The sequence below is a fragment of the Chamaea fasciata genome, unplaced genomic scaffold, assembly GCF_029207755.1.
Source record: "Chamaea fasciata isolate MVZ Bird 193981 ecotype frontalis unplaced genomic scaffold, bChaFas1.0.hap1 SCAF_3, whole genome shotgun sequence".
NCBI lineage: Eukaryota > Metazoa > Chordata > Aves > Passeriformes > Sylviidae > Chamaea > Chamaea fasciata.
The window spans coordinates 13,686,500-13,706,602 of NW_027094088.1; the positions used below are offsets into that span (position 1 = coordinate 13,686,500).

Genomic DNA, 20,103 nt, shown 5'->3' on the forward strand with positions numbered 1-20,103 from the left:
TTTCATTTTCTCCTTTCCCCCCCTGCTCCCCAACAAAAAAGATTTGGAATGTATTGGACTCTTTGAGTCAGCTGAAATACAGACGGAGGCAGTCAAATGTGGAGCATGACCAGCATTCTCAAAAGATGTTTCAGTATTTTCAGTTTATTTTCTAGTCAATAATTTTCACAGGGAAAAAAATGTTGATAACGTTGACAGTTGTGTCTTCCCTACAGAAAGCAGAGAGGATGGAATATTTCCATGTTGAATTAAAATGCAGACATTGCTGTGCAATGAAAACAAATTAAGGCAAATTCAGTAACTTCATTTTAAAAGCAACAGTGAGCTTTAATTGTCATAAATTTAGAACTAATTAAAAACATGTTGACAAAAATTGGACCAACAGCTTGTCATTTTCAGATCTAAGTGAAATGCAAAGTGCTGAGAATAAATTACAGGGTTTGAATTCAGTTCTTAAGTTTAGTGCATTTACTACATGTAGGATATCTCATGAACTGTTCAGGGGAAGACAGTAGAAAATTATTAGAAAATATTGTTTTCATTTGACTAATATTTTACAAATAAGCTCTGAACTTGAAGTCTGAATGTTGAGAACTGGAAATATTTGTCAGTGATTAGGTCTAGATGGGTGATTAAATCCTATTTTCACTCCATGCTGGGTTAGAACTAGGCATGTGCCATCTCTTCTCCTCCCTCACAACATATAAGGAGGAAATAAAACTGAGGACATGGGCTCTAGCATGGAGCTCCATGTGGTCCAGATGGGTCCCAAGTCTGGATTATTAAATAAACAGATCCACAAGATGTGCTGTGGCACATAAATTGCCCCCTCAGTATGTTCCCATCTGCTCTGTTACTAACTAGGGGTAGTATAAAAAGAAATACTAAAATCCCCAGGAGATAACTATTTCAGGATTGATAAATTACCAAAACCTAGAATCATAGAATGGTTTGGTTTGGAAGGGACCTCAAAACTCATCTAGTTCCAAAGCCTCTGTCATGGGCTGGGATGCCACCCACTAGACCAGGTTGCTCAAAGCTTCATCCAGGGTGGTCCAGAATACTTCCATGGATGAGCCATCCACAACTTGTCTGGACAACCTGTGCCAGTGTCTCACCAAGCAAAAAATTCTTCCTAATATCTAATCTAGATATCTCTTACTGTAGTTTAAACACATTCTCCTTTGTCCTATCACTATCTGCTTGTATAAAAAATTACTGTTCCTCTTTTTAAAAAATTATTTTTAATAAGCCCTCTTTAGGTACTGCAAGATCCGATAAGGTCTCCCTGATGTCTTCTCCAGACTGAATAACCCCAGTTCTCTCGTCCTGCTTTCACAGGAGAGGTGATCCAGCCATCTGAGCAACTTTCTGATTCTCTGGAGACCCCCTCCAAGATAGGTCCAACAGGGTCCACATCTTTGTGCATCTTTTTGCTGAGGACCCAGAGCTGGCTGGATCACTACAGGGGAAGTGATCTACTCACAAGAGCAGAGTAGAGGGGCAGAAATACCTCCCTCAACCTGCAGGCCACACTTTTTTTGATGCAGCCCAGAACAGCTGGCTTCATCATTATATGCTAGTTAAATTAACATGGATCCTGAATGTAAGGAAAGTATTATTCTAGGGAATACAGAGGATAAATCCTCAAATTTGAATCTTCAGAATATAAACCTTTGTATGTGCAAGGTTTTGCTGCAACTCTCATATGACTGGAATGCCCTTGCAGTTGGTATTTCACATCTTTCTTCTCAGCAGGAAGATAAATCCACACCAATATTCTGAATTAAGTTCTACATTGATGTGCCCACACCTAAAACATGCCACAGGGTGAGTAACTGCAGAATTCAGAAGCTTTTGCTTAGGTGAGGTGGTGTGTTTTTGTGTCACTATCCACTGCAAGCACTGGTGCTACTGCTGGATACATCTGAAACATCTTGAAACTAGGACCAAAAATACCATGGATTTTAAAAAAGTGCAGGCTGACACAAACATCATTTCATCTCTACACAACTTAAATGAAGGGCTTATGACAATATACTAGATGTCTCTTAAAATACAGCCCTAAATTAATTGGTGAAGTGCTTTAGGGTCCACCCTAACACAAGGTGTAAATTTGTAAGGACTGTATGTGAAGTGGGATGACTGATGGATGTAAAGGCATGTGATTATTTTACTCTTTTAAAGAAATCAGTGGAAAACATACCAGTGCCAGGGATTTGGTTCTCTCAGCCAGTTACTTGTTTATAATTGAAATTTCCTGAATGACTTTGCAGGCTTTGGCATCCTGTAGCAAGACCTCTGAAAATGAGTAAGAACTATGTAAACAACTACTGGAAATACACAGGAATAAAAGCATGTGTAGTGAAGGGCAGAATGAAGTTTTTCATGCCTTTGCTGGTTAATGGTCTGGGTAAATCTCAGAGTAAGTTTAAGTGCCTAACCGAATTTCAGCCTGTGTTCCTTTCAAGGCACTCAATTGCTCAACAACTGTCCTGAAGTAGGATAACACAATTTTTCAGCAATGAGGAATGGTTAGGAACTTAGTTCATTAGAAGACCAGTTATGCTGAATAACACAACCCCATGTGAAGGATGGAATCCCTATCCCTATCCCTAGGAATGCCAGTGGAAGTTTGGGGTCTGAGTCTTGAGAACTATAGTATTATCCAATTACTTATTTTAAGTCAGTTATAGCTAATATAGAAATGTAAAAATACTCTAGCACACCGTACAAGATAAAATTAGAAACATGTGGGGCTTTTATGTGAATGTATATATATAATATATAGAGGTGTGTTAACCAATGTAAAAGCAGGACTGTATTTTCTCACACACCTCATGGCTTAGCTGATTTTTTGCTAACTTGCTGTATTAAGTTGTCAGACTCAGGCAAGAAATGAGTTGTTTCATTTGAGGTATAATGAATACTTTGCTTAATTTTTTTTTTTTTCTGACAACACAATACTTAGCTAAGAAAATTTAGTACAACAAGGTTCATGCAAGAACAGGTTTTCCAGTATCCTCTCATGCAACTTAGAGTAGTTGACCTTTAATGAACAAGCCTCTCAGTGGTGCACCTTACTGCAAAAGTAACCAAGACATATACTTTTAACACTTGTTCATAATAATCACCACTGAGTTTGTTAGTTCTATGTATTTAAAATAACCCTAAAAGATTTTCCAGTACATCTGAATGTATTTTTATATACTATAAAGACCTTTACCAGCAAGTCCTTCATGACTTTTTGTTCAGTTACCATGGTAACTTTGAACTTTCTTTAGCCGTGGAAAAAAAAAAGCCTTCTTTTTTTCACTATCAAGAAAAAAGTGGTTTTGAGCAAGAAGGAAAAATGGACAGTTTATCAGATGAGCTTGTATATTTTAGAGAATCTTTTTTAGAATACATTGATTTTTTAAAATTTAGGTATCTATAAAATTACTTAAATGGAGAGGAAGCAACTAATTTAATGAAAATTTAATGAAAATTAAGGTAGTTCATGTCCAGGGAATACTATATATATAGATAGATAGATATAGATATAGATACATAGTTGTATAAAAATTGGAATTAGATTGCATTCATATAATTGATTTAAGTTCAAATGTTATCTTTGTAGTAGTGTGATCCAGCTCAGATATTGGAGAATTTAAAGAAAAAAAACCCCAAAATATAATGAGGTTTGTATTAGAGCTGTGCTTTATTAAGTTTCTTGATTTCATATGAAAGATATGAGTGTAAGTGTAAGACTTGAGTAGATTGGAAAAGTGTAAGAATACCTTGAATGTGGGGTCTTGCTGTGGGAAAATGTGTAATGTAATGCAGGAAACAAATATTCTTGTGGGCAAATTGCTTAAAAATAATACAAAGATATACTTGAGCTATTCATGGTCTTTAACAAAAAGCATCTTTATTTACATCAACTTGAGAAAATATTGATAGAAGGATTCCTTTATAGCTCTATTTATTACTATTTGGAACAATAATTTTATATCTGGTAATTTGAAATTATCTTTGTGATGTTTATCAAGGCAATATGTTGGTAAGCAATTAAAATGTGTAATCAAAAATGAGCACAGGCCAAAATCTCTGCTTTGGTACTATAAAGCCTGAAAGCTTTCATTAATTCCTGCCTGCCTTTATGATATTAAACATTTTTTTTTAAATTCTCTTGATGAAAGCTGGATTGCTTCTAATTGCATCACAGGCGCTTTTGTGATACTATAATAGAAAATACTCTGATGTAGGAAACCAAGGAAAAATAAGACTATATGAGCCACCTCCAGCTCCATTGCTTGAGAAGAGTTTGTGTAGTCAGCAAAATTCCAGTGGTTTTACCAACATCTGCCAAGACCAACCCGTCAAGTGTCTTCACTTCTCTTTTTCTCTTCAAAACTATTTAAAATATGAGTTTCATTTTTGTCAATCATGTTCCAATGGAAAATAAGAAAAATATTGGCTGAGATGGGGGATAATTAAAAAAAGAAACCAGTAGGCATTTTTCCTTGGTGAATGACGGAAAACTATATTTGATGTGAGGGATAGCCTGATCAGAAACACCTGCTTTGTCTATTAGGGAAAAGGTTAAACCTTAATTTTCAGTGATTGTTATTGTCTTATATATATTAGTCATCTTTATTCCAAGTGAACTATTTTGGGATTGGATATTATTGTTCTAGTACAGTGGGATGTACCTCATCCAGTCCTGCAGTGGAAAAAAAAGTTGTTGATTTTGTTCTTCCCCCAATGTTATCCTATGATGGTAGACTAGACAAGTATAATATATATATGTATTTTTTTAATCTAATAAATACCAGTCTTGCTTCAAAAGCCTTGGATTTAGGAATGATAATGTTTGACTAAGACACAAGCTTTTGTTGCTACAAGGAGCCATGCTTTCAGATTCTTTCTGAGGAACTAGACGTCTACTTGAGGAAAAAGCCCTAAAAGGAGGATTAGGTTTTAAAATTAGTTGTAGCCTTTTGTTACACAGTCTAAATATTTGTACACAAAATAATTAGATCCAGCTAATATCTATATCTCACTTCAGAGTAGATTTTATTAGGTTCTAGGATATAATAAATCCACTGGGTCCAATGCCTGAATTAACATAATAATTAAAGTTTCAACACATTGTTGTAGGTCACAGTAAGAAAATGTTTAATCTTTCTGCATTCAGCTCTGTACATTCAAGGCATTGGGAGGTCTACAGAGACTGAATTAAATTTAAGTGTATCACAAATGAGCAGGGTGTTTTAAGAAAAATGTGAAAAAGATTTAACTTTGTTGGGAGCTGTTCATAATTGGTTTTGTTCTGACAATAAAAGATACAGCAAAAATTGGGTCACTACTCAAGTTAGAGCTCAATTAATGAGAGAAAGCTGTGGGTGTATAGCAGCCAAAACACAGATTCATCCTGCATCTGCCCGCTTGAGGATTTGGGGTTTGTTTGGTTCATAGATCATTGTCTGTGGTCAGCTGAGCCTATTGGAAAAAACAAGTGCTTGGCTGGAGTGAGTAAGCACAGGAAGTAGTAGATCCTCTGAAAGTTACTCTACAAAATTAGTAGAGTGTAAAGAGAATGAAAATGTGCTTTTACAAACATAATTCTAGGCTTGAAAAATTGATGATATTGTGAGGAAGATTAAATGTCCTTTTATGAGTCTTGAGAGAAGCCAAGGAATATTAGAAGTTATCTTGTCCTGGCACTACTTACTAGCCAGTGAGAAATATCTGGATGCTGATTATTGCACCACCAAAAATGGGTCAAGATGCAGCTTGTTTTAAAACCAATTTGGAAATCCATGGTAAATTCCTGAGTTTTAATAGAATCTCTAGCTGTAGTTTCCTTTTATTCTGAGGCAGTTCTTTGCTAATACAGGGGTAAATGGATTTAATAATTTAATGGCTAATTTCCTGTGCTAGGCATCCACTTGACAAACGACCCACAACAGGATGGGTGAAGAAAAGTTCTGTTTGTGTTCTGAGGAGCCAGGGCTGGCTGCTGTTCAGCTTTTCTTTGTGCTTGTGCAAAAAGCCCCAAAACATGGAAGATGAGGATAGAAAATAAAAATGGGGAGCATGAAGCTGCTTAAATTAGTCTGTTTCTTGTATAGCAGCACGGAAAGTTATTTCTTAACTCCATATTGGGGGAGTAGGGAAAAAACTGAGAGGGGTGTAGCAGGTAAAACAAGAGCTGCAGGAGCTGCCCTTGGATACATCAAACATTCCTAATTTCATGGCTATCAGACTGATGAATGTTACCTGCTTTAGCCTATGAGATGGAAATACTTCAGTGTGCATATTGTCTCCATAGCCCCAGACTACAATACAAACAAATAATCCTTGAATAATAAAATAATCAAATAATCCTCCAGTTAAATTGTGTTTTACCTCCAAATTTTGGTTTAAGAATCCAATGAAAATGGACTCAGGCAGAAATGAATTAAGAAAGAATGCACTGCTAGTCTGCAAATTTCTAATTTAATGACAATTAAGCAGATTTCTTAATGATGCACATACCTTTAATTTTAAACTGTTTACATCTGTACCATTTCATTTGAGTACTGTGATATAATGTTACTTCAACAATGGAACTGATTGTCAGGATTCTAAAATACTTTAAACACAGCTTCCTATTAGGTTTGAATCCAAACCCTTATCCAAATCTGTAAGGTGGAGCCTTGTGGAGAAATAGAGATAATAATTACAGAATGATTTCTTGACAGATGCAGTAATTCCCTTTCCTGAAAGTTCAGAAAGGTTTAAATAATTTTGTGAACATAATAACTGACCTGGTCGTTCTATGATGAATGCTAGTGTGTTTTGTCAAGAACTCTTCAATTTTAATTAATTTGAAGGTATCCAGAGTAGTAATCAAATAGCTTTAGAAATATAATGGCATGTACTCAGAATTAAATGTGTTGTGTATTGTGCATAAAGGGCTTTACTTATTTTCTCAGAGTGCTCTAAAATGACAAGGGGCTTTAGAAAAACAAAACTATATTCAGCAATACAAAGAAAACAGTAGGGTTGTAGAAGAAGGTTGAATTAATAGCTTGTGTAACTCAGAGTGCAAGCATTTTCTGTATATTGATCCTGTCACTCTGGCTATTGTATGATGGTATTTTCCTAATGTAATAAATATACAACCTAACCAGCCTCTGGGGCTGTGATCTAAACAGCTGATGGGTAATTACAGGAGACCTGTGAGGCACAGGTAGGAGAGAAAAAATGGAGGCTGCTGGTAAGGACATTTGTGTTCAAATTATGATTTGAAGCAAACTTTCACTTACTCCATACTGTAGAGGGATATCTTTTTCTCTGAGAGGAAAAGAAAGAGTTTTATTGCATTGGAAGCTTTTATAGAATTTGTTCTACACTTCAGTATTTGTGTGTGAATAGTCAATCTCTTTGTAGTCCTTGATTCTGATTCCTGTGTGGTTTAGTGTGGGACCAGCAGTCATGCTCAAGTTGTGCAGGAGGAACAAGCCTGTGGTTCCTGCTGTTGTTGACACAGGCTTCAGTCTTGCTTTTTTTCCACGTTGTCTAGGAGATAGAAATTTGTGGAAAATAGATGTCAGTTGCCAAAACATTTGGTGAAGGTTACAGGCTTTTCTCCCTGCCCTCTCCAGTCGATGGCTTAGTGGAGTACCAGCCGCTGTAGTGAATGCAATCTTAGTGCCTTGAAATGAGAACCTCAGACCCTGAATGCAGACTAGATTCTTGAAAGAGTACTCAAACCTGTAATTTAGTTAATGTGCTTTTCAGTAGAGTGTCACAGCTTTTCTCTTTTGATTATCCTTTGTAAGATATGTTAAATTATTTTTTCAGTTGTGTTTTCTTCTGTGTTTTTTTGATGATTACAGTCTTGTTTCTATTTTGTATCTGTAGGCCAGAAGGCAGTAAATTATACTAAGCTCTTATGTAGTAATAATAAATATTGAAGTATTTTAAGCAGTTATTTTAGGCAAGTTCCTGGAGAGGTGAAATTACTTCTTAATATCTAATGTTTGTAAAATGAGGCAGTGTCACTCTTTCTATCTCCATCTCTTTTCTACCCTTTCCATTACCTGAGAAATGAGTTGTTAAGTTTTATGTTAGATCCATGCAATGATGCAAATATATCACATTATCTATGACGCTCTAAGTATCTCATTTTCTTAGACATATTTATTGCATAAAGAGCAGGATAAAGTGCCAGTGGTGCAAATGTGCTGTGTTCAGTGGAATTTACCAGCAGATAGCTTGGCCCAGTCATAACAGCAAATCTTTCCTCAAAAATATCAATATAGCAGTAGAGTCCAATTATTTTTATACTCTGCTAATCTTCTTTTGCTTTTACAGTGTTCCTGCAGGCTTCTATAAACAGACTTTTGGTAATCTCAGTAGGGAGGCCTCCTTATCAAGCAGTTTCAAAGACTTATGACTTCTGGAAAAATAAGGAGGTAATACTGAATTAATGGAGAAGGGGCTAGTTGGTCTTCAAAAACCTAAATGTGAAGTATATATAATACTGATTATTTTTCTACTTGCAGAAGTTTTCTTGGATTTTCACAGATTTGATAATAAGACTTGGAGTAGGTTAGAAATCTTTTGTATTTTTAAAATACGTGCCTAAAATGGTCCTTTAAATGTAATTATAGACATAGCTCTTTCTATATATTCATACTTGAAAATAAATCAGTGCACATATAATTTTAAAGCTATGGTCAGGCCAAGAAACCTGCTTGTCAGTTCTTGAAAGTCTCATTTAAAAGAAAAATTGGTATCAAGAGTAGATCTTGAAAGCATTATTTTTTTTATAGCTTAAGTATAGAAGTATGAAAGTATGTTAGAACATTATTAAACTCTGTTTAAGAGTGAATGTTGCCAAGCCCTGGGTATTTATTGAAAAAAAGAATAAGAAGTGCTGTGGAGAAGGACCAGGGGGTCCTGGTGGTCAAGAAGCTGTCCCTGAGCCAGTAGTGTGTCCTTGTGTCCAAGAAGGCCAGTGGTGTCCTGGGCTGCATTAGGAAGAGTAGCGCCAACGAGTCAAGGGAGGTGATCCTGCCTCTCTGCTCAACCCTGGTGAGGCACATCTGGAGTGCTGTGTCCAGTTCTGTGCTCCTCAGGACAAGAGAGATGTGGAGCTGCTAGAGCTGGTCCAGGGGAGGGCTACAAAGATGATCAAGGGACTGAAGCATCTCTCTTATGAGGAAAGGCTGAGGGATCTGGGGCTGTTCAGCCTCAAGAAGAAAGGACTGAGAGAGGACCTCATCAGTGTCTCTGAGGGGAGTTGTCAGAAGATGGACCAGGCTCTACTCAACAGGACAAGAGGCAATGGGCAGGAACTGATGCACAAGAAGTTCTGCCTGAACATGAGGAAGAACTTTGCTGTGCAGGTAAGCATGAACTGGGACGGATTGCTCAGAGAAAGTGTGGAATCTCCCTTGCTGGGGAGATTCCAGAACCATCTGGACACAATCTTGTGCCATGTGCTCCAGGATGACTCTGCCGTGCAAGGAGACCAGACCAAGTGTCCCACTGTGGTCTCTTCCAGCTTGACCTATTCTGTGATTCTGTAAAAGGATAGCAAGAATTATCTGGTTTATAAACTAACAGTTGATACTTGAAACACCCTTAAGGTGTCCATCAAATTTCTTTGAATTGTATTCTTTTTTATGGGGGTAAGCATTAGAGAATCATGGAAAAAGGTGCGGGGGAATGGATTTCAGACCTTTAATATTTCATTGATGTCTTGCTGTGTATTTAAGAAGCTTCTCCATGCTACAGAGTTGGAATGTCCATAAGCAGGCTTGTTTCATGAAGTGGCTTTGTAGTGGCAATCCACTGACTTAATACAGCAACACTTTTTTCTTAAAACTCTTTGTTATGTAGCTACTACTAGTCTTTTAAAACTTGATATAAATTGCACTGATACCTATCTGTGATTATTAGCAAAAAAAAATTATTTATTTTATTTGCAGTCAGATATATCAGATTTTGAGACTGTCACATGTGAAATTATCAACTGAATATCTTTGGTTGTTATTTACACAAAACCCTGGTCTTATATTCAGTAATAAGCTCTTGCTTACATGGGCAGTGTTCTTTCCTCCATATCTCCTGTGTTCTGAAATACTATGACCTAAATTGTGATTGGGGGTAGGAAGAAGGAGTATGAAAAACAGTTATATCCTGTCAAACCATTACAAAAAAAAAGGTAGTTTTGCAATTTTCTTTATTGTCTTGGAAAGCGAATGTTAATTTAAGAACTAACAATAGTGTCAGAAAAGCAAAAAGATAGCTACAATACATCGATGTAGAATATTATCTGTCACACTTCTGTAGATTTCATGAAATTTTATTGTCTTTTCCAGAATGAAATGTGTTAAATTAGTTTGAATTCAGTTTGCCTTTTCCCCTAGCCTTAAAAGCCTATTTTTATATATTCTTTTATCTGACTGCTGCACACAGAATACAAATAGAGGTGTGAGAGGTATTATTGTTGTTGTTGTTGTTACTATTATTATTTTTTTTATTATTATTATGGCTTGTTCTGGTCTTCAGATGTGATTGGGGATTTCCAGTGACTGCTGATTAGCGAGAACACTGACCAGCATACGGCTTAGCCAACCTTTGCCTCCCAGCAGGAATTGCAGTGCAATAAGAAAGGTCTCTGAAGGAGAAAAACTAAGATACAGGGAAGAAGAGAGTGGAGGGCAGCATTGAGACAACAGGAAAAAAACCTGAAAGTAATAGGTCAAAACATTTCTAGTAAGATATGTCACAGCCTCCAGAGATGGTAGCAGCACTATCATAACCATCAAGGGTTTTTGTGTGTTGGGAAGTCCTTTCAAATGTTTCATCTGAATTTTTAAATAGTCATTTCCTGATTCTGGATTACCCTCAAATGTTTCTACCCATACATATGCAGGTGGTTGCAGTTCTGTGTAAATATCTGTGGATGTTTTTCTCTGTAAAATACAGAAAGGTCAGCTGCTTTTATTGCCCTGACCTTGACCAGAATCCCTGTTATACAAATAGTTATTAATATTTTTTCAATTTCCCTCCATTTTAAAATACACATTTATTTACTTTACTGTGGACACATAGTTGATTCTTCTTTCCAGAGCAGAATGTTGTCTGTTCCTAACCCAATCCACTAAAGATCTGTGCTGTACTCATCAATTAAATGTTTCTGTTGTCCTTAGTGCTTTGTCCATCAGTTGCATTCATAAAAGTAAAATTTCATTATTCATTGCAGTGATCATTAATCAATTTAACATTTGGAGGAAGTTTATCTGAATTTTTAATGAAGTTTATCAGATATTCGAGTTTGATAGCAATTATTCAAACCAATTTAAATTGGCTCTATTCTTTTGCTCTAGACGAAAATTCTTCTACCTTTGTCATTCTTTGGAAGAAAAAAGTCTCCAAAAAATTACATTGAATTGCTTATAATTCTGACTTTAGTTTTAAATTATAACGTTTCTGAGCTCATTTGAACACCAGACCTTGGTACTGATGGTGGCTGAAAGCAATTCTGGGATGCCAAAAGAAGTATCAAATGCATCACAAGAAGGCACATTTATCCTGATGCTACTTCTTATATGCAACCTTTTGTTAAAAAATACAGTTTTGGCTGATTATTTTTCATGTGACAGTGAATTGAGATAATGAAGCTCAAAGAGTATTTTTGACTAATGGTCTGCCTGTCTTTGAGAAGTTTTGAGCTTCCTCTATATCCAGAATTAATCAAAAAAAGAGTTCTTTTACTCTTTGTAGCTGACATAATTCCTTTCACTTCATTTGAAGAGGCAGGGTTGCAAAGAGATATTAGGCATGGCTTGTTTAGATTAAATAGTTCTAGTATAGCAACAGGCCATTAGCACATCTCTGCTCATTATTTTGAACAGCAGATTTCTTCAGCTGAGACTTCAGCTTCTCAGATCCCTTTTGTTGCTGTAGGATCCTTTCATAGAACGTATTCTTCATATGCTCAGTAACTCAAAAAGATTTTTTTTGGTTTGTATGTGAAAAATCTTTCTTAAATGAGAGTATCCTCAACAGGCTGGAAGATGTAATAAACCAACTGTTTTCATAATAGATTTCCCATAGTTATAGGAAGACCTATAGTTATAAATAGCTTCTTTCAAACATGTTTTGAAGACCAGCACAGAGATCCAACTGACTTTTCCCGAATGTTTTTATGTAGACATTCCTTCAATGGTACAATCTAAAGCAGAGGCAGAAAAAACGAAAAGTGACAGTTTTGTCAATCCCCTCTGGAAGGTGTTTTGTTTGACCTTTTTCAAAACCATGCTGTATCTCTTTTTACTGAGTCAAAAGCCACATATTCCTGTAGTACCTCTCTGAGACAACTGCAAAACTGGTTTTATAGCAGTGGCTTATCATGTACATAATACCATTACAGTGGCATTCCCCCTGCATCTCTGGAAAGCTTATTGCTGCAAAGGGCGTCTTTTAACAGGAGCTAATTAGGACTAGAAAATTGCTTGTTGTTTTTTATTGCATCTAAACCCCAGGACATGCTGCACTAATCCTCTAGTGCTGTGTGGTACCATAAGAGAAGTACTCAGCTGATGTCTCAGAAGTGTCTTATTAGCTTTGAAACTGTTCCTTATCAGATCATTTAACTCATTAACTCTTTCGACACATAAAATGTGTTGGTTGGGGATTATTTTCTTCTTTCTTCTTTCATTTGATATGTGTGTTTAAGTATAACACCAACAAAATAAAAACAATTTTTCTTTCTTGTCCTATTCCACATTTTTACTTAAGACAATGAAAAATGAATGCAACTCATTTGGAAAACGCTCAGCAAGGAGTAAGGTGCTACTGCTTCATCCAAGAAGCAATACAGAATATGGATTTTTATCTAGGACAGAGACTGCTTTCAGTTTTTGCAAGAATAACTGCATTTGCTTTTGTACAGCTCTCCTCTGTAAGATACAAACAGAAGAGAGACAGCCCAGGATGCAGAGGAAGAATTCACATTACCTGTTTCATCACTCAGAGCAAATTAACTCTAAACCTTTCAGATTTACTTTGGCGAGTAAAATTAAAAATGCTATTTTTTCCTATCATAACATCAGTTTTTCTACCAGTTCTATAAGCAATCTGATACTGAAAGTCTGTGATTCTCATCCTTTGAAAGCTAGAAATCTGCATTTTTCAGTTTAGCTGTAAAGTCAGTGGGAACCTTGAGGCCCGGAAAAGGCCTTTGCAAAGTTGTCCAGCACAGTTTTTAGTTTGGTCCAGAAACTGAAGCCTGTATTTATTTGTTGGTATAATTCTGCTCTGGTTTCCCAACTTCTTACCAAAATTCATAAATAAGTTTTAAGGCAACAGTAAGGTTGAGTAAAAGTGGTTTCTCCCGTGAATGTAGAAGTGGTGTGAGAGTATTTGACATTTTGCAGTTTGTTCTTAATTTAACAAGAATACCTTTTAAAATTATTATTTTAAACTTTGGAGTTTTGAGTAATTTTTTGAGGCATTATCACTACAATATAAAGTGCAGGATATTCTAATCTAATAATTAATGATGCAACTGCTAATTAGAAAAAAGTTCTCTTATTTTCACGTTCTAGCTATTTAGTATTTAATGTACCCTAAGATGGGATCATTCCTAAAACTCCTGCTCGCTTTCCTCTCCCTCCTCAATTGCAAATCTGCTTTTGAAGTGCATACCCTGTGTGATTAAATAAAAGAACATGAAAATTAGTGAGGAAATTGCATGGTGTAGCCATTTTAGTTATGAATTTAACTGGCTGTTTAGCAAAATGGAGTAATTTATCACTTATCTAGTGTTCCCTTCAAGTCATTTATCATGAGTAGCAGCTATCATAATTGTATTCCAATCTGCGATGGTGGGAAGGGATCAGAGGCTCATAATTTAGAGGTTCATACTTCTTGTGATTGGCTACTGTTTAAGGATTGCGTGTGAAACAAAACAGGAGCTGAAAAACTTTCCCAAGTTTCTTTGCATCATTATATTGTACCTAAATTTGTATCAGTTATGCTGTTAATTTTTTCTCAGCAGGTAGAATTTTTCTTTGCACCTCATTTTACTGGAATGAATACGTTTACTTTTATGTTGGACACAAATAGTGCAGTCTTTAGTGCACAGGATCACAGGTGCATCTTGTTTCTTGAGATAAACCATGTTCTGACACTACATTCCAGGACCAGAGACTATGGCAGTCCAAAGCACTTGGTTATAACAACTAACCAAAGTTTTACTTTGTCATGGTTTTTAGTGGAACATTTTCTGCCAGAGAAAGGCTTGGATTGGTTCACTAGATCCCCTGAACCCGTGGAATGAATAGACGTTTCTACAGCCTATTTTTACTTCTCTGGTTTTGTTCTCATTTTAGGCTAGTCATGACTACCTCAAAATGAAATTATTCCCCCACAAAGGGAAGGGACACAGGAATTTGTACTTACTGGAGAGGGAAGGGAGCATTAAAGAAAAGGAAATCAACAGGTAGATATTTCCCAGCAGTGGATTTGGAATCATGGATCTGATTTCTTCCTTGAAATCTTCTGTGGAGACTTGTTTCAAGGGCAAGGAGTATAGTTTCTGAAAGGAAAAGAAAGATTATGAGAAATGAAAGGAAGCATGGAAGATTCTGCTGTTAAAAAAGTTATTCACAAGAGATAGGAACAGAAGACTACTAGTGTGCAACAACAGCAGGACTTCAAACAAACAAACAAACAAAAAAAAAAACCCTCAACCCTGACTGATAAAGCAGACCCTTTGCATTCTCTCAGAATTAATTTCTTTGGCTTTATCATAATTCCATCATTTTTGTTGGTTTCATACCTAAGTCTTTTTTTTGTTTGTTTGTTTGTTTTTTTAATTAGACAGTATTATTTTGGTTTCTTCTTTGAGTGCCTGTGTTTTATTTCTAGATGCAACCCAGTCATCCCTTATTATGTGATTGAGAAAAAAATACAGTTAAATTCATTATAACATTTGGAGAACTACTTTATAGTCTTTGCAATCTTTTGTCTTAAGATTCAGTGAGTGATATATTAATGGAAGGGTAAAGACTGGCTTCCTAAAAGACCAGTGTGCTGAGAAACCTTGTGCATGATGCATCCTGAGACCATTCCAGGTTCGACAGTACACACCTCATGTGGAGAGTATTCCCTTTGTATGGAATGGCAAGCCATTAGTTTCCTATTACTGCAAAATGTGCCACAGAAGTAGCAGTTCAGGCTCTCTAGTTTTATTGTATCAGTCATTCTTGTTAATGTTTTGTCTATATGCTCTTTTAGTGTAGTTTTCCTAAGTTGTGTTACTTTCTCAGAAAGACTTTATAAGCTGATGGTGTAGAAGATAAATGCTTGAATTTTAAATTGTTGTGAAATGGAGCACTGAACTGTACATCTGGGAACATACTAGACTCTGGTTTGGAATAATTTATTTATTCAGAACACATTTAATGTTTTGAAGATTGTAGAGAAATAACTTGGCTCTTAGAAGTAGAGTATCAGTGGTGTCAGCTTATTTTCTCTTTGACAGTAATTATTTTGGCAGACAGATAAATTGACAGCATTCTACCAGGTTTTGCTGTGCAATACTAGATGGGTTTGTCACAGCAGTTGTTGGGGTTTAGTTAATAAACTTTTGGATTCTTCGTATGTAAAGGAACACTGCAGCTATCAATAAACAAATTTTATTTACTCTTGCCATAATTTTGTTTCTTGTCTATTGTTCCATTATTTTTACTACCTAGTAAGATCAAAGCATCTAGTCCTATGTATGCGATTTAAATCAGGCTTGATCAAATTATTATGGATACAGCCAGACCTAGTTTATGATGGAATACTGCTAGTGAGATGGGTGGATGTGCTATAAAGCTTAGCATAGTGCTTATGTAGGCCTGTAAAATCTGCTAAAGCCAATGGAAATATTGTTTCCATATGTTTATCAGACTAAGGATTAAATGAACTTCCAAAGAATTGAACATTAAAACTGTTGTTGACTTCAATGGGGCAAAGAAACAAACCCTTGCTACAGCAGCAGGTGCTTTGATAGAGCGCTTCTCTTGTTTGAATCCTTTCTGTGACACAAACAGACTGTGCCATTCTATATTTACACATCTCCTCTAATTCTGGATTTTCACTGCCATAATATTCAACAATTTACAGTACTTAAAATTCAGAATAAAAATATGTTATACTCCTTTATGGTGTTCATATTATCTTGTGCTTTTCTATGCAGGTAATTACATTTTAATCATTAAATGAAGTGCAACACTTCATACTGGCTAGAATGACTGCCATGCATTTTTAATGGTTTTTCTAAGTGTCATTAAGTGATAATTTGAAAAAATAAACAAACAACCAGCAGTTTATACAACTGGTTATTAATGAAGCCTGTTTTAATTTGCTTAAAGGATCAACAAAAATTGTCGTATGAAATGTAGCAACAGATTATGAGTGGGTTTTTTACATAAAACATTTGAATGTTTTATAGATTTTTTTAATGTCCATTCTAAATATATGCATTCATATCAAGAGTAAAATAGCTGATCTTTTTGATATTAAAAACTGATACAGGGTCAATTACAAATCTTGTTTACTGGCTTTTCTGTCCTGTGCTGAAACATTTTGACTTATGTGCCTTCTGCTGTGTGTGCAAAAAGTCTGGTTCTCTGTGACAAAGCACAAAAAAAAATTTGTAACCTGATTTCCTCTTGGTTATCCAGAATCTTTGTTAGGCTCTGGCAACCCTGTGGGTATTTTACCTCCTATCTTCCCATTTCAGAGCAGGGCATGGCAAGGCAGATTTGGAGTTGCAGTGCCCAATCATTGCCCAAATATCAAAGTTAGACTGAGGGCAAATATGCTTGAGGTTTCATCCAAATGATTATAAGAGGGAAGGTTAATTTATTGTGAGGAATTAATCCCTCTGAAGACTGGATAAATGTGGAGGTATTTTATTGGTGTTCCCTCACCTGTTTCAAATAATTTATGCAATATTTGCAGTTTGACCAAACTAAAATATTGTCATAGAAGATGATGTTTGAATTCATGGCATGGAAACAGTGTAAAAATAGTAAATAATAGGTATATTTGGTTCTTCAGGTGAGCAGAAAAGACAGTTTGGTAGGAAAAGCATGCAGTCAGTGTGTTTATCCACAGTGTTCAGGTTTTTTCACCAAAATGTTTCCTCTTAAGTAAAATGCTGTGCTCAGTTTGAGTTCTTTTTGTTTTGAAGTAAAATTCAGTTTTTAAACAAGTGAATGCTAATTTTTTGTAAATATAAGTAATGTATTCAAAAACATTAATTTGGTGATAGTGAGTACCATGGACTGTATTATTGAAGCTAAAAGGAATGAGAGAGAGTTCAAAAATTAACAGTGAATTCTCCAGGGGTATTGCTTGAAGAATTACTCATTTTTTTCTTGGATGAACTGCTTACTTCTTCAGGTCCTTGTTTAGGAATAATTTTTTTAAAGGGCCTGGCATGTATTTAAGTTCCGTACATTTTCGGGTCTGTGTGAATGATCTGGTTTTACAAAAGCAGTTTACAGTGCATAATGTGTGTACATAAATATTTTGCATATTGATTGATTTACGTCCTTCAGTTTTTTTGTGGTATAGTCGTTAAATACCTGGGACAAAATTACAAATACCAGTTGCTGCATCTGTTTTATTGTCTCTCGATTGTAGGTGTTCGTGCTGCTTTAATATTCCTGTGCAGCAAGCACCCATAGCAAATAAATTTGCTCTTGAGCATTTTATGCTTTTATTAAATATTCATTAGATGAGATGCAGGCTGCTGCTTTGAGTGCATTGAAACCTCAGAATATGCATTGTTTGTGAATCCTTTATGCACCATGAGCCAAGGTGTTCCTCCTCCCCTGAAACGTTTCAGTGTTCAGGATGTGCTATCAGTTGCTATACAGCTGAATCTTGCTTTGAGCTGTAAAGAGAGCATAATTGATAAACATTCATTTTGGGTTTTTCTACATGGTAGTCTAGAATTATTTAGCTGCTGCAACAAAAAAAAATTAAAAAAAAAAAACAAAAAAAAACACAAAAAACCAAAACAACACAAAAAACCCCAAAACAAAACAAACCCCCCAAAAATAACAAAACAAAACAAAAAAACCCCTACCTCCCCCCAAAAAAAAAAACCCCAAACCCACCCAAAAAAAACCCCACCAAGAATTCTGCATCAAATCTGAGAGAAAGCGCTTCAAGTAAACACTAAACTCCTAATGTTCTTATTACAAAGCAAAGTAAAAGCAAAATGCAGTCATTATCTGGTGACTTATCTGAAGTATTTTGCAGTAGTGTCTGAACTTACCGTATTACCTAAAGAGAAGCATTTTGAATATGCAGGATCAAAGTTATTGTATAGGCTATAACAGAAGACAAATACACCCAGGGACTTCTCAAAAAACCTGTGTCCTCACACCTGTTTTTTTGCATATTCTGTCATTCACTGGTCTCCTAAATACACACTGTTATTCCCTTTATCTGTATGTTTATGCATATGTTTTGGGTTTGTTCTGATGGTATCACACTCGTGTGTGCAGCTCTGTCCTGGAGATTGAATTTATCAAGAAAGATGAAATTTGGCATCCTCAGGTTTTCACGCCTTCATCCATGCACTGCATAAAACCTGCACGCTTTCATTGGGATTTTGCTAACTTATTACTAGCTTAACAGATAATTTTTGCATTTCCGTACCTCTAAATTCCATACACCTCTAGTGTACGGTCAGTGTACATGCTCATGTATAAGATTTTAGGGGAATTGTAATGTCTACATATGTTATACTTGCTTTTCTGAGATAGAGAGCTCAGCTATTTGTGTTTCACCTTCAGGATGAACTAAGAAAAATAACCTGTGTGGCACATACTAGTTAGTAAAAATATATCCCAGAAAGAAAAAACCTATCAATTTACTGATTCATCTTAACTTGCTCTCTGGCACTGTGCTCTATAAAACTTTAAGGTAGATTCCTAAATGAATATTTTGTGCATGTAGTTTATTCAAGACCTTAGGCAGAGCCACTGGAAGTATCTAAGTTATTGATTCTTTTTGAGGTGTCATAATTTTAGTGAGAGTTGGGAAGGAAAATATCTGTGCTTTGACTAGAATAATGCTTTGGTCTGTATGTTCATCTGAATGTTATCTATTTAGATTTATTTCAGATCAGAATGCTTAGATAGCATTAATACAATTGCTGCTGCAGTTGATTTTCTGAGTTTAATCATATACATGAAAATTCTGTTAGAAAAGAGTTAAAAATATGTTCACAGTAAATCTCATTTATCTCCTTCCTTCATAGATTTTAAGTGTTTTAAATGAATTCTTTTTTGATGCAGCGCTTACACTAATACTGTTAAATTAGCTATAAAAATAATTCATGCACTTTGCCTTTAATTAAGTGCCAGCGATTTATTTGTTTGTTTCTCTCCTTTTGTTTGCCAGGAAAAGAAGAATACATTGCGACATTCAAGGGATCAGAATACTTCTGCTATGATTTATCGCAGAACCCCATACAGAGTAGCAGTGATGAAATAACTCTGTCATTTAAAACGCTTCAGAGGAACGGACTGATGCTTCACACAGGAAAATCGGCTGATTATGTCAATCTTGCACTGAAAAATGGAGCTGTCTCCTTGGTCATTAATTTGGGCTCAGGGGCCTTTGAAGCGCTGGTGGAACCTGTGAACGGGAAATTTAATGACAATGCCTGGCATGATGTGAAAGTAACCAGGAATCTGCGTCAGGTAACAGTACAATGGATACAAGAATAACTGACTTTGTTATGAGTAAATGCTTGATGATTTAAAAATTGCATATTGGATGTTTAGGAGGCATTTGGTTAGTTTTTTTATTTGCAAAAAGAAGGATATTCCTGCCACACTTGAGCAGGGGCATATCTAGAAAGTAGTAGGGCAAGCAGCTGTCTGAGACAGTACCAGTGAGAGGTTTTCAAGACTTTAGGTATCACCCAGTGTTTCTCCAGTGCAACTGTCTGCCCTTGCAGGCTTGTATTAGTCAAGGCTAAAAACTTTATGAATTGCAACTCTCTATTTAAAAGAAATGTTTAATATTTTTTCCTCT

General features: G+C 35.8%; 1 protein-coding gene across 13 annotated transcripts in view; it reads left to right on the forward strand.

Moving 5' to 3' along the window:
• NRXN1 (neurexin 1) overlaps nt 1–20,103 on the forward strand; it is a 684,323-nt gene that overhangs the window by 214,596 nt on the left and 449,624 nt on the right. For all 13 annotated transcript variants that reach the window (XM_066178062.1, XM_066178063.1, XM_066178065.1 and 10 more), the window contains one exon: nt 19,465–19,766. In XM_066178062.1, the coding sequence (XP_066034159.1) occupies nt 19,465–19,766 (302 nt within the window). The remainder of the gene's footprint in view (nt 1–19,464; nt 19,767–20,103) is intronic.